Consider the following 16,386-nt stretch of genomic DNA (forward strand, 5'->3'; position numbering starts at 1 on the left):
AGCTCAGCACATACCAAGGAAAGCACGCCTTCCCTGGACAAACGAAATTCACTTTTTCAATCAGCTCCAGTAGTGACCGATTCCTTGGTTCCAAGGTGACAGATACCCTTCTGAGCAAATAAAGTGCTTGTGAAAGTACCTGTTCCAAAAGGGTTCCAAAGAGATGGCTAATTTTGTGCAGTAAGATAACCTTTTTAAGGCTGGAAACTCAATTTTTTTTCCCCACAGGAACTCTGTATTCAGTTAAGAATGCACTATAAGTCAAATAAAACCAAAAAAGTTAACGAAACCTATTTAATACTTGTTTGGTTAGCATGAGTTTGATTAATGAGTGTTTTGCCAGCAGTCTATGAGCTCGTATTACTCTGTATTATGCCTGTTCCTGAAGTGATTAAATCTTTTTCTAGGAGTTTGCCATTCTTTTTAGACATGTCTTCAAGGCACAAATTGTTTTAGTGCAAAGAATCATAACATCCTGAACTTTGAAAACAAGTTCCACAATGTTGGATAGAATCGGCCATACTGCATAACTCCAAGAAGAGATTCTAAGAGCAAAAACCATCACACACAAACCATACCCATCTTGTATTCTGTAAACAGCACAGCATTCTGGAATAAGACCTCTCATCATCAGCGCTTTCTTTAGGCTGTCTCGGACTGTCACCCCACATCTTGCTGGAACCTAGAGGTCAAATATAAAAGAAATTAATTAAAACAAGTTCCAATTTATCCCCCCAAACTGATGCAAACATTTTGAGCCTCAAGTGCTAAAACCCACTTTTCATGATGCTTTACAGAATGCTGAGAGTTTTTCAAAATCTTTTTTGTACTGTGGAAAATTTTATTGGTGAATAGTATATAAGCAATCTAGCTCAGCTAGAAGAGAGAACAAACTCTACATTTCTATTAACATTTGGAATGAAATCTTGACCCAACTCTAAAAGTGACTTTCCAATTCTTTTCATCTTGAAGAAAGAGGAGAAACAGCACACAGATAGCTAATAACTACGTACATCTATAAAAAGTTCAGGCCAAGATGTAAAATTAAGTGGGGCAACATGCCAAATGGAATTAAAATGAAAGAACTAACTTGGACTGCACTCAAAAAAACATTATGATAAAATGTAAACATTTTATTTTCTATTTCTAAAATAGAAGATAAGCATGCAAACAAATAAAATAAAACAATCATCTGAGTCAGGCAGACCATCACCTCTCACTTTAACCTATATTTGCAACTCTACAGCCTCCTCTTATTTGAAAAACGTATTCCTCCCTTCTGTTTCAGTATTTGAAAATTTTAAATACCTAACAGGATGGGAAGAATGATGAAGCACACTGAAGCCAAACACAGAACTGCAAACTATGCAAGTAAAGATATTTTCCTTGACTCTACTCTATTCTAGCTGTAGGCATATCTTACAGGAATAAGTACATCATCTCTAGGTATACCTGTGATTTAACAGTGTATAGCGTCAAGCCATAAAAACAGAACAATACATAATCTGGTGATTAAGTGTAGGTAAGGTGTTGAGTATCATCCACTTACTATTTCTAGAACTAAGCAGTGAAAATATGTAACACTTTAGCTGGTATACACACTGGGACATCTCCTATAATCACGGACAGCACCTCAAACATGAATCAAAAGAAAAACCCACAGACTTAACTAACCAAAAAAGTCTGTCTGAACACCTGAGGCTCAATTCTAGCTTGCTAGTGGCTTAAGCCAGAGCCCTCAGTAGCCAAAACCAATCTCTTAATCAGCTTCAACTGGCTTTGGATCGGAGCCTAGTTTTTGCTCCTTGCACTTAAATTTCCATGGGTATTTAGGGGCCCTATGTCCTACTTAAGGATGATAGTGAAAAGTAGCAGTCTATTTCAAGTAGCTTTGTGAACACCACTTGAGGTTACACTATATATTGCATTTCTAGAACTCAAACATATGCTCTCTCAGAAGAGACAAATCAAAGGAATATTTTGCTTCACAATCTTCCTCCCAATAATATGAAAGTGCTTCTTACAGGATATTTGTGCATTTCATCTGGTCAACATGTAAACATTTTAAAAAGAGAATTTCTACTAATTCCTTGGAAAAAACATCCTACAACGTACTGCTTTACAATCTTGATGTTCAGCCTTCAGTGACTTTGTTTTACACATTCCATTACTTCTTAACGCATCTTTTTATTAATCTAAGTAACTTCTTCCCATCCTAGAAGTTAACACTGTGGCTTTCAATCACTTGTAGGTCATTCCCCCAGCAAAAAACATCCTTAATTGTTACTAATACCTGTCACTGGTATTAAGAGGGAGCCTGGGAGCACCTATTTTGACACTATGTTGACAATATAGTCAATATTGTCAACAACTTTCCATTGTAAAACTCAGCCCTCTGTTGCTTAACTCTCTACCAAGCTGATTGTTCACACTGAAACCAACTGTTCGTACGGTCGTTCTGAGACTGGTACCCCCTGCTCCCGATCCCTGGCAATGTGGTTAGCATAACTAATGCCATTTTATGAGGCAAGCAGCCATTCTCTGTGACTGAGTGGGTCACATATTTGTTCTCTCTCCCCTCATTATCAGGCCCTGAAGGTCCTGTGCACCAAGCAGACAAACCAAACAGACTACTTCTTCCCCTCCCCACCGGCCTCAAGGTTCCTGGGCGCCAGGCCGATTACTCCCATCCTTGCTGGCCTTGAAGGTCCCAGGCATCCGGGGCCACCAGGTGGTGGTGATGGCCCTGTCACAGAACAGGGAAGCATAACAGCACCCAGAGCACTGTCTGTAAGATCAAGCAGTTGTCAGTCCTAAGGGGGGAACTTGGACTGGAGCTGCTGCTGGACAGTGAGACCCAGGGCCCACCGTGGCCAGGGACGCCTCCACCGTCCTCTGCTTCCTCCCAGGACTGAGGGAGTGACTCATATTCTTTTATATGAATTTAGAGTCTGGATTATGATTGTTATATGGATACGGCAAACCATGTATTAAGATTTGACCCGATCTGCACAGGGTCCAGGTGATTAGAAATTATAAGTTAAGTTGTATTATAAATTCTGTATTGTACCACTTATAAATTGTACTATACTGATGTTGCTTGTAGAAATCCTGTGCCATTCTAATCATAAATTGTGTTATACTAATCATAATATCATGTTAAGAAAATAAAGCTTTAAATTTTAACTACGATTTAGTGTCATCATCATGCTGCCAAGGATCCCTAAGAGAACCTGTCTGTCCCCTCAGTGTCAGGTGACAAGTTCTCCCTGCCTCCAACATCTATATTTACAAATACAGAGTAAATATTTTTAAGAATTTGACTAAAATGTCTGAGGATTTCAGAGGTGTGCTCCAGCCTCCCACACACGTCAGGTCCAATCATGAGCCACTCTGATGAAGCAAGCGAGCGTTCTTCGGCTCAAGGCTATTTGTCCTGTAAGTACAGCTCCCGCTGGATTGAGGTAGAGCCCCCACAGACACTTCAGGTCTACCTTTCCAGCAACCTCAGTTACTTCACCACTGACATCCACAGTGGAAGAAGAAATTCAAATACTGAGAGGGTGACAGACCGACCGTAGGGGAAAAAAGGGGAATGAAGAGAGCCAGGAACGTGGTTGGGCATGAAGAAGAAATGGGAGAAGAGAAACAGGACAAACTTAAGAACTGACCAGGGAAAGCATGTGTATACTGGGAGAGGGGATTGCCATCAGCAGGTTGGTGGGAAACAACCAAGCAGGACAGAGGGAAGACAGACTGAAGAGCTAAATGAGGCAGAGGGCAGGAAACAAAGATACGATGAACTACTATGTAGGGGAGAACTGGTTGAAACAGCTGGGGAGGCAATGAAAGCACATCCTGAATAGGAATCTTTCATGCTGCGATTAGGAGAAAAGACTGCTCATTTTGGACAAGAAGCACCAGGGGGAAGGGACTGCCTAAGCAAAGCATTAGAACTGAGCATAGAAGGGGGAGAGGTTCTAGCTCAGGCAGAAAACTTCAAGGCAGTAAGCATTAAAAGAAACCAGGGTAGTAAAATCTAGACCTGGGCGAGGGAACAGAACAGGACAAGGAGGAAAAGCAGTAGAAAGCAGTGAAAAGCAGTGGAAAGGTGACTAACATTAAAGAGGAGATGAAGAGAAAGAAGGAAGGAGCCTTGTGCTCAAATGGAAGACATTTTCTTCCTCCAGCACTGATCCTCCATGAAGGGCAACAATATTCTCCAGTACCTCATGAAGCAAAGGTCTGCATCAGAAACCAAAAAGTTCTAACTCCATTAATGAATTACACTGCTGTAAATAATGCCACTTCAGGTGATTTTTAATTTTTTTTCTTTAATTCTGCTGAAAACAAGATTTATTAAGTTACAGGCTTCCTTTTAAGAGATCATTAAGGCCAGAAAGGCAAGCTCTTAAAACTTGGGAAGAATCAGAATGAAGGTTGCCTACAGCTACACAAGTGCAATAGGACTACGAAAAACATGCATTAAGCATCTCGCTCCCATATCATTCACTGTTCCTCAGTATTACTTCCCCAAGTTCCCTTCATTAAAATCCGAGCCATATTTATGCAACTTGCGATTAGAAACATGAATAGTACATTTGTTCTCTTCACTGCCATTTGCAACAACATCCAGCTAAAAAACAGTTAGGGAACTGTTTTGATTTCTCTTAAAATCACCAGGATCCTGAATCAGCATCACATTTAGAACATTCTCATACAGAACTCCTGAGCAGAGAAACAGAAGGCTAAATTAAAAGAACTGAATACTAGAATAAATCCCTGTAGTATTGATTAATCATTTTCCCAGACTGGTACAGTATGGTCTATCGCCATCTGTGCATGTAGGCCTTCAGCCCCCTCCTTCAGTCCCTACCAGCACCTGCTGTAAAGCAGAAATCTCACCCTGCAAAGCGCTCCCCTCTAAAACCTCTTTTTTTCCCCCCATCCTCTTCTCACACCCAAATCATGGCAAAGTTAAAGAAAAATCCAGCTCCAAGACGGTGATTTGGAGAGCAACTCAATCTTAAGAAAAAACACATGAATTCTTTTTTTCCAGCTAACAGACAGGCTCCCCAAAGTAGGAATTTCAGAACAGCTTCTACTCACCCCCAGCCGGAGGGAGGGCATGCAGCCCCACAGCCTGGGAGTGCAGGGAGCAGGAGCCCCTGTGTGGAGCAGCCACACCGACCCACTCAGCCCCCAGGCTGCCTGGCAGGAGCCTGCAGCTCCAGCCCAGCAGGCAGGCAGGAACCAAAATGGGTTTATCAATTCCATCAAGAGTTTTGACAGGATTCCCACAGAGCATTTTAACTGAATCACATCAGCTTTTTTTTGACAAAATCGGTTCCCCATGAGAAAATTTCTGAGCTACTCCAGTATACGCACCCTTATCACTGCAATCCAGTAAATTGAACAAAGAATGCTTAATATTATTTCAAACCCATTTTGTCCACATCCATTCATTATCTTTTGATCCCCCTATTTTGTAACTAAAAGAATCTAAATGTTTCACAACAGTTACCACCTAGATATTCATGCTACTCAATTAGGGGATCTGTTTCCAAATTCTAATTGCCAAGGGTTTTCTTTTTAAGTTACTCATATACCTAAGATTTGTAGATCAGAAAAGGTTTCAGTTTTTATAACAATTTGAATAGTTGATTCAGCAAACGTTTTTCAAAAGTGAAGAGCATGGGCTATACAATACTAAGGAATAGTACAGAAGCTGCCAATACAGACTGCAAGATGTGTTCAGTACGTAGCTTGCTAATATACCAGAGAAAGTAATTTATTTGTGCATCTTGAATCGAGTAAGTAGCGATTCAGGAAGACATCAAAACACATGCTCAACTTAGCAAAATGTGAAGTCTCAAGGAAAAAAATGCAAATTATTCCAGTGCCTCCAAAACGTCTCAAAGCAGAGTCTTACTACCTAAGCAGAACTACAGCACTTAAATTTCCTCATTTCTTTTACTCATGTAAACTGTTTCTGTGGACAGTAAGTATTCATAACAGCATTGCTGATATATATTTAGTACTGCAGCCACATGCATTTAAGCAATGCATAATAAATCATTTATTTCTGTAAATCAGGTCATTCCCGATTCAGTAAGAAATTCAGGGCTACATCCCTAAATAACTCTTACATCACTTTTCTAACATCAGAGCAGAAACTGGCATAGTCTCAGTAAGTTAAAAATGCTTCCTTACACCAGTGCAGTTCCCAATATTTTATGTCAATAAAGAGACTGAAGAGACTGACGAGCACTTCAAAATCAATGTAAAGATATTCTCTGAAAGTGGAGATGCTGGACAGCTCTGAATATCTTGCATTATACTTCTCAAAACTAGTTAGCTGGTTCCATTTTTTCCTCAACCTAGCACTGTAGTTCAGCTCACTTTAGCCAAGTGTTATGTATGTATGTATGTAAGGTACATGTAATATACCTTAGAGCTTCAGAAAAATTCTAAACAGTTAAACAGAGTACTGGGTACAATAACAAGAATATTCCAAGTAGTATGGATTTTGAAATACCACTTCAAAGTACCGATTTACTTATCTCAACACATACACCTTGAAAGATCACACTTTTTTCCCCCTGGTACCCATATGACTAAAAAATGCCAGCAACACGCTCACAGAATTCAATCTGTTGAGATAGAAATAAGCTAAGCTATCTTGTTGTCAAATAACTGGTTTTGCCTTCCCATGTGTTAGGTTTTCTGGTAAAAATCCAAACATGAGATCCACATGTAGTTTCTCATCTTAGGTATGAGGGACAAATGTTTAACCAAATCAGTCAGCTACTTTTTACAGCACTGACAGATAAAATTAACTCCCTCTGTGGCAAAGAGGGCATAAGAGGATACTGAACATCCTCTATAACATGAAGAACATGGCTGTCAGACACAGCTGTTCTGGATTTCAGGGCATGATGCTCCAACCAACTTCCAGGAGAAAGCAGCATTTAAGAACATACATTCTTAATGGAGCACATTAGTAAGACAAATGGGAGACAATTCCGTTGCACTAAATCTTGTTTCCAAGGGAAGTTGAACAGAATTTACCCATTTTACAAAGCTGTTACCTACCATTCCATCAAATGCATCCCATTTAACTTGCAAAGACATTGGTTACCAGCACCCACTCGCACCTCCAACACAATTAAGGGGTACTCATTTGTAGGACACAATGGACTGATTTATGTCAATACAGAAATACTTGCTCAAGAGTATACCATCACTAAACCACACTGGATCAAACCTGCTGTGCCTAGTCAACAGCAGCCTCCACACTATCATTTTTCAAGCTTTTGAGGGACAGCTCCCAAACTGCGTTCAGAAGAGCACTGATCATTGTAAGGTTACAGTAGACAGTGGGATCACCATCTTAAAATTTTAGTCAGGGTGAATACCAGTGCCAGAAGTTGTGAAGGATGACAGTGACTCACTAATAAAAAAAGTTTGGAAAATACGGCTTTAGACTTCAGACTTGAGAGAAATGCTCATCTAGAAAAATATCCGTAGCCACTATATGGGAATCAAAACCCAAGACCTTGAGGTTTCTGTTCAAGTGACAAAAAAGTCAGCTGGCTGCTCTCCAAACCAAAGCCCAAACACATTAGAAATTTAAGTTACAAAATAGTTTAAATAAATCTTTCTAATAGGTCAGACCCAGAGTCCACTTGCGTAGTATCCCGTCTCAGACGATCACACTCCAAATGCTTTAAAGGCAGGGGGGCAAGAAACTGTACCGCAGAAGGGCTAGAATTCACATCCCTCTCTAAACTGTTGCAACTGATCGTAAAAACAAATGGATACTTCCATCTCCAGGTAGTATACACATTCTCTACAAGTAATAAAGCTTTGGTTGGTTAGTTTACTTAAACAACACAAGAAGCCATGAATTTAAGTATGACTTACTAGACATGGAATTAAAATATTTCTTCCGATTATTTTCAGATTTGTGACTTGCATTCCATTTCATTGAGTTCCTGCCTAGCACATCATGAGGTAAAGGAAACACACTCCAAACAATATTTTCCTCTATCATTCATTACTTTCTACAGACTTCCCATCTTTTAAGGTAAGAAATCACTAAGCTCTCCTTACTCGAGGAATACTATTAAAAAGCAGTGATCAATGCCACACAAGGCATTCCAGATGACAAGCCATCGATTTTATAATGGCAAGTTTTCAATATTGTTTGACTTTGCAATCTAAGACTGTGTGTCAATAAAACTGAAGTAGATTAAATTATTCTCCTTTCAACACATACTACTTTGAATTTATCCAGCATTGATTTTAGCCTGCATGGTGGGTTAACCCCAGCAGGTAGCTGAGCACCACCCAGCTACTTGCTCACTCCCCCCTCAGCAGGACTGGGAAAGAGAACTGGAAGGACAAAAGGAGGAAAACTCCTAGATCAAGATAAAGACAATTTAATAGGTGAAGGAAAAAAAGAAGGGAAAAAAATTTCCTAGCAATATAGAAGCAGTCACTCACCACCAGCAGACTGACGCCCAGCAAGTCCCTGAGCAATAGCAACTTTGGAAAAAACTCCCCTCCGTTTTTTTGCAGAGGATGATGTTATCTGGCATCGAATATCCCTTCGGTCTGTTGAGGTCAGCTGTCCCTGCTGTGCCCCATCCTCAGCCTACTCGCTGGGAGAAGCAGTGGGAAACAGGGAAGGCCTTGACCCTGTGCAAGCACTGCTCAGCAACAGCTAACACACTGCTGTGTTATCAGCACTGTTTTGGTCACCAGTCTAAAACACAGCACTGTGCAAGTGCTGTGAAGAAAATTAACTCCACTCAAGCCAGACCCCGGTACAGTCTGCTGTAGCACTGCTGCTCACCTTGTTCCACTAAACACCTCCCAAAGACACATTCTTCAGGCTTTCCAAGACGTGAAGGACTTACTCATGGTAGCTGTAAAGTCTATTTCATTGCACAACTCCTGTGATGTAGTAACATTTTGTTTGCTTATTGACAGCCTAAAAGAGGTCTTCCATGGTTAAATTTCTTCCCAATGAAAACTAGTAATTTAGCCTCTAATTTGATTTTGCCTTTCAGCAATAGGATAAGCAGGCCAACAGTTCTCCCTGACAATCCAAGTATTAAAAAAAAAAAAAAAAAGTATCAAGTTTACTTGAAAGTAAGCTACCATTTACTTCATTCATTCTACCAGTCTGTTCATATGATGCATAAAATTCCAAAACATTCAGATACATTCAGCAAGCATCCATTGGCATAGGCTACAAATAAACTCCATTTCTGCCACATGTTTGATATGACATGAGAATTCTTAATTGTTTTTGATTAGAAAAACCTAATCATGTTAAACCGGGTGTGTAATTAAAAGCAAGAAACTAGTTTATTCAGCTGCCTGAACACCCCTTCTCTGAATTTTCCTTATACTTGACAGGTGAAACTGGTAGGACAGCTTGAATGCCTATAGAAATCCAGTGCTTACTACTCGGTAAGCTTGAGGCACAAACTCACAGCATAAACTCCAGAAAGTAAGATGCAAATCTTAAGTCAAAAGAAATGCATCAAGTACTAGATTTAAAAACAGAACATTTGAAGGAGCCCAGTTGTGCATGCATGATGAATTAATATATGCTAAGAATTTAGGTAGGGTAAAAATATCTGATTCTTCCAGTCTTCATGACTGCAGAGAAGACCATATGATTGCTTGTCTAATTAAGAGGCAGATGTACTAATTAACCAAGGTGTGACAAGAGTGAGAAACCTGAAATGAGTTGTCCCCATGCACAGCGTTCACAATCCTGTTTCATTCCTGCAAAGTCTTAAAAATACAAATTCTCCCTTTTAAAAACTCAGTCTCACATTTACATTTTGAAGACTTTCATGAACTTTCTAATACATGTATACCTATGACATTTATATGAAGCATACCAACACATAATAAAGTGGAAAACAAATTTACTGGCGCAAATTTATGCTGATTTTTTACACAAATCACCTCTAATTACTCTTAAACTTTTAAAAAAAGGCAAAACAAAGAACAACTAAAACCACACAATCTTCTAATAGTTGAACATAGAAGAAAGGGGAACTTTTTTTTTTACACCAAAGTATTACTTTTGGTTTAGAAGCTGCCATAGGAAGTTTTTAGACCTCATGGTGGGTGAAAATGCATAATGATATGATCCTATCCAGAATCTGCAGAGAGCTGACATACTTGGAGGCCACTAAGTTTTCCCAATGCAGGAACAGCATCTGCTACTCTTTTTTTCCCCACCAGTTTCACTGTCACTACTCAGACCACTACGGACAGAAATGAAATTCAAAACTACCAAATCCACTCCCTTTTCATGCTTACAGAAAGAGCAGGTGCTGGAGCTGTGAGAAAGGACGCCCTACTGCACTGAGCAGAGCAGCAGAGACTCCTTACCACCCTTATGACAACTCCACCAAGACGGTCAGAGGACATGAAGCAAACATTTCCTCCGGAAGCTAGCAGTGCGTGGCAGACAGCAACAGGTTACATACAGATTAAGAGCAAGAACCATCACCACCTGACGCCTTTCAACTGCCCATCATTTCTTACACCTAAACACCAATTTTTTCTAACTTTCCATGCTCCAGCATACCAGCATTCAGGACTGCTCATTTGCTTTCAGACTGTTTCTTCCCACACTGTAAGTACTTGGCTGGAAGAGATTTCTTGGGTAATCAAAATCATTCAGGGCTGCTAATATAAGCAATTTATATGATCTTGTTCATAAAGCACTTGAGTTAGAAGCCCCTCCACTCCATTCTCTTCTTTCCTACTAGACTTCACTATAACATCAGAAACCTCCTAACGTTGTTCCTAAGTTATGACTAGTTTTAGCCATTTTTTGTTGTACCAGGCCTTGTATTAAATGGCTTTTCTCAGACGCCTTTATTTCCTCCAGTATAAAGTATAGAGAGCTAGCATGTGGCAGATTTAAAGACCAACATGGAATATGATTACTCACACCACACATAATCATGCCCGTGGAATTCCTTACCACAAGACACAAACTTCTAGTATCCATAGCATGGGTTTGATGGAGACTGGATGGAGGGTTACCACATAGAAATTTTATGAGTTTAAGTGTTTTATGAGTGACAAATAGCTCAAATTTGGAAAACAACTTAGGGAAAACATCATACATGCCTGCCTCATTCTAGTACTCTTTCATTGCAAGAGAGATACATATGCGTCCACAAAATATTTATTCCATCCAAGGTTTCGGAACACTTTCCTGCAAGGGACCAGCCACAACTGATGTGCCACAGGAAACCTGTCTATAAAGTCTTACTAAAGTCTTAAGGTCTATAGTAACCAAGCAATCTAATAGGTGAAATTCCTAAATAATTTTAACTGTGTTGTCAACTTCTACAGAGGAAGGCAAAAATTGCAACAGTCCTTGCAACTGAGAATGGGGATTTTTTCCTTATCCCAAGCCTACCAGTTTAAAATTGGCAGCCCCAAAGACATGCAAAAAATACTTTACCCAGGTGCTCAAAAAACAACCCCCCTCCCCCAAACTCTCAAAGAAAAAAAATAATTCACACAACTAGAAGCAATCCCCAAAATGCTTAAGTCTTGTCCTATATGCAAATACCATATTCCCATAATCTTTACACTCATAGAAAGCTGTTTATGCGCATTGCCTGGAACAACTCCTCTTCAGTTCATTTTAAACTTTTTCACTGTCTTCTGCCTCTTACATTAAACTGAAGTTATCCTATTGAGATCTTTAATGACTTCTTCCCATACCTCTGGATCAGTTGTTAATCCTCATTCTCCTTGAATTACTACTGCTCCCCAACAACCAGCTGTGTGTCTCCTTCCGTTCATTTGTATGTGTGTCTTCTGTTTCTTTTCTCTCTCTGCTTGCACCTTCAATCACATAATCATATAATTTGGAAAAAAAATATCCTAATCCACAACACAATTATCTAAGGATCCCACAAGGTTGCGTTCTCTTCTGGCTCCACGCATTCTCTCAGAAATCTCACTGGTAAATGTAACCTATGCTTTTATGCTGACAAACTACCATCCACTTCCCATTCAAGACTATCTCCCTTCCACCAAAACCAAGTCTCAGCATCTAACAATTTCTCAGACTTCCAGCAGCCAACTCAAGGTCAGAGTTACCGCCCTCTCCCACCCAAAAGCTCTCCTTTAATTAGCGGTTTTGTTACTATCCACCCCACAGCCATTTAGATCCCTAATCCAAACAAGCTTTAAACTAATTTTTCCCTACATTCTCCCTACCCACAGTTTGGATAAGCCTCACTGATTTGTTCTGCAAAATAACTGACAAACTCAGGTAGACTTTTACCATATTGCACTTTTATTATTTCAACATCCTTCTCCGGCCTAGAACAAAACAAAACAAAAAAAACCCCACACAGACTTATCCTGGTCACATCTATGCAGAATGCTTCTCCAAAGGACGTTTAACTTCCCAGTTGAACCATGCTACTGAGGAAAGAAGTATACGTATTTCAGATATTTCTCTCTGCATTATGGGGATAACCTTGGTTTTCCTTTCAAAAAAAGTTACATTCTAACCCTGCTGTGTCGCCCACTGAATCAAGATGCTGACTTCAACTGCTAATTGATCAGCAGCAGTAGGCTCCACCACTTAGTGGGTAAGCTTTCAAGGAAGCACGTTCACACTTTTTCCTACATTAGGAAAAACTTTCTATCCAACACTCTGCTTTATCATGACACACACAAACAAACTTGACATTAGCTACACTACCTATGCACCAAAATCACATACACTGATCAACATGGTCTTATTTCTTTGTACTCCATCAGCTTCCTCACATTATATTTCTAACTGGAGCCAACTCAAACAGATGTATTTGCCTGATCCTACGCACAAACAATACTACTAATAAACAAAAAAATGTAGACGACTTTCAAGTAACAAGGCAGTTGCTAGTCAAAAATGTAAGCATCTCCCCCCCGCCGCGCCATTTCCTGCATTTTTAACAGTTCTAAACAAGTAGCAGAAGGCTGTTGTAGTACTTGGGACCGCTTCAGGGCATGATCAAAGATAAATGAGGTTGGTTCTCCATTACCAATTTAAACTGACTTAATTTAAAGTGACTGGAATTAAGAACTGTCATTGCATTCCCAAATAAAAATAAACAAAGACTCCCTAGTATCTGACAAGATTTCTCGCCTCCTGAAGTGGGTCTGTGGTTGGCAGTAGAGACTGAAAATATTATTGTGATATTAAAAAATATTTCTTTCAGAAGTAGACATTAACTGAAAGCAGTTAAGGTTGGGGTGGGGGGGAAGCTTGTTGCAACACCCCAACTTTAGCACCTCTCCTCTCCCAGCTACATGCTTGGTTGTAGGACACATTTTATCCTCACTTTAACAGCCATATGGAATGGGGACTTGGGCAGGGGGAGACGCTAATGGCAGGTATCATGTATTTTCACAAGGGATCTCCTTCCTACTTCAACCCACCACATCTGAAGCTATTGTGTATATTTGAAAACCGTAAACTGCCATTATGGCTACATAAGGAAATGGCTCAGTTAATGGGCACAAGTGAGACAGGACAGGTCTGTTTTTAAAGCCAGAGGTTATGAAGGAAGACCAAGACAGAGGTTATGAAGGAAGACCAAGACATGTGCAACACTTCTCTATCCATTGAGAGAACGAAGGAAGTGTACTACAGCAAGTAATCTCAGTATTCACTGAAAACTGCTGGGTAGTAGCCTATCATCTGACTACTTGCAGCTAAAACTGCACTGTAAGCTGTAATTCCTTCTGAACTGGGTTTGCTTCTGGAATTTCCTTAGTTTTCAACAGACTACGTGTAGAATCGATAAATATTGAAAACAGAGTAACTACATTAAGAATCGCCATACAAGAAATTCCTGACTTTCTCAATAACATGAGCACTGTTTCAAGTTTCAGAGAAATGAACTTCAGCTGCAAGGCCAATAACCCCAACACTCGGAGTTCCTATAAGCACCATTTCCCAGTTCTAAAACAGAGATAATGTACTAGGTCTATTTAAAAAAAAAAAAGAAGTTCAACTTAGTAAGATAACTAGATCCAAGCAACGTATAAAACTGAGGTAAAAAGAAGTCAGCTCTCTCCCTGAGCTGAAGCTGAACCAGAACCATTAATTTGCAGTTATTTGCTGACCAGACCTGAGTATTTCCAATTGCTTATTTAGAATAACAATTTCAACCAAAATTGGGTCTCTCCTAGCAGAACTGGAGCTGACTTCCACCTTGCTATACAGCATATGAAGCCAAACCCTATCAACCTGAGCTTCCAGCCAGCAATTCCATACGTGTAGCTCATGCCTCCCTGCATCTGCAGGTATCTGTCTGTTCCTTTATGTAAGTGCATCTACAGACACACTTATACCAGATTTGAGACTAAAGGGACTTGCACCTTTCCCCCACCACTAGCCTGTCTCCTACTCTTTTATCAGTTACACTTTTTTTAAAAATTATTTTTATTTTTTATTTATTACCACAGCACAAGACTACAGATTTTCCTGAAGCTCTACTCTTAGTGTCCCACATTCAGCAAGCTGGAAACAAGCTGCAGGGCTAGACTGGTAAGGAAAATGGTGTTTAGACTCCAGTGGAGAGCTGGAGACAGAAGGAAGAGCCTCTCCCTGAATACACCCAACTTAAACCACATTTGCCTCCCATAGCCAGGAAAGAGCATCTAGATTCAGTGCTGGAAAAAACTCCTATTGCCCTGCTGCCAGTCACTGAGTACTACTGCTAAGTGTTACAATCACCTTATCAAATGACAGCAGGTCCTCAAGCTAGAAAGTTAACTGTTAGTCAAGAGATGGCAACAGACAAGCTGGCATTCTTGAACTTAATCCCTCTGGTTAAATCTGCAAGCTCCTAATGAGCATGACTGATATCACAGAATCACAACATTGACCAAAAAACCCAAAGCTTAGGGATAAAAGTGAGAAGAAATACTAGTCCGGGAAAGCAGTGTCTCACACACGTTTTTGAGCATACCAAGCTGATATGTTGCTGTCACTTAAGAACTTAAAGATGTATTGGCTGAAGACAACCTGTTTTACTTTGATTAGAATGGACTAGCAACATGCACAAAACCACGTCTCAGATGAGGCAAGACAGTTCTGTACTGGCCCAAAATTGTACCACCTGGTTCACACCAAAATTCAGTTGCCTCTTTTTCCTAACTTGTAATCAGATTTGCATATTCAGAAATAACTTAAACTTGGTGAAACACACACATTTGAACATAAAAAAATTCATTCTTCCCTACAAGTTTGATGTAGTATATTTCATAATTATAAACAATTCTTTATATAAAATGATTCCTCCAAAAGCAAAACAGAGCTCAGACTTGAGAAAAGCCTTACCACGCCTCTGATAAAAGGTTTGAGGAGGAGGTGAAAAAGAGGAGAGGGAAAGGAGCAGAAGAGGGATATTGCAGATGAGGAGAAAAAAGAGTGGAAATATACTATATGGCTTAGAGAAGAGGATGAGATAACACATAGAAGAGACAGAAAAGGAAATGCACAGAACAATGCAGGAAGCAATATACTGTGACCCATTGTAGAAAAAACAAAAACAACTTGTGGGACAGCCCCCATCAACAGGGGCTGAGGCTACTATAGCCAGACAGGGCGAGACAGAAGGCATGAAGAAGAAACCAGAGTGTCTCCAAATTTCACAATGTGGGTAATACCATGTGCCTAGCCATACCGCACAGGCAGACAACAAAATCACCTTGCTTAACACTGTACATCTGCACAGTGGCCAGTTTACATTAAAACCCCATTCTCCAGGTCAAAAACCAAATACTACTTTCAATCTTTAGCAGTATCTTTAACAATTAAGCAATATTAAAAAAAAAAAAATCAGGTGAAGACAACTGCCCTTTAATCTGTTGTTCCCACTATAAATCTTACGATCTCTTTTGTTTGGTGGGGTGGGGGGAGGGAGGCATGGAAGGAAAGTGGCAGGGGAAGGGAGAGGGACATGTTTCCAATGCCCAGCCCTACTCAGTTTATGTTTTCTTCTCTTTGCCAGCAACTCAGTTTCCACAGGCAGTCACAGTCCAGTGACAGCCAATACCTGGCCAAGTGCTATGAAAAGCACTGGTTTCACATGGACACTGGCTGTGCTATCCATTCATTTCCCACTTTCTCTGGAACCACAGCTTCCCTTCTAAATGAGGAGTATGCACTGCCTTGCAAACCAGAGCCTAGACTATGGCCTGTGAGTAATTTCATGTATCACAGTTTGCAGTGTATTATTCTAAAGCACATATCAAGGCTCTTCAGTAGGCAGCTCTTAACTGATAAAAAAATGCCACCTATAACAGACAATTAAATAGCCT

General features: G+C 40.1%; 1 protein-coding gene across 2 annotated transcripts in view; it reads right to left on the reverse strand.

The window, feature by feature from the left end:
* Positions 1-16,386, reverse strand: part of BRAF (B-Raf proto-oncogene, serine/threonine kinase) — an 82,046-nt gene that overhangs the window by 37,545 nt on the left and 28,115 nt on the right. For both annotated transcript variants that reach the window (XM_076340202.1, XM_076340193.1), the window contains exon 4: positions 579-682. In XM_076340202.1, coding sequence (XP_076196317.1) covers positions 579-682 — 104 coding nt within the window. The remainder of the gene's footprint in view (positions 1-578; positions 683-16,386) is intronic.

The sequence above is a fragment of the Aptenodytes patagonicus genome, chromosome 1 (genome assembly GCF_965638725.1).
Source record: "Aptenodytes patagonicus chromosome 1, bAptPat1.pri.cur, whole genome shotgun sequence".
In the NCBI taxonomy this organism is placed as follows: Eukaryota; Metazoa; Chordata; class Aves; order Sphenisciformes; family Spheniscidae; genus Aptenodytes; species Aptenodytes patagonicus.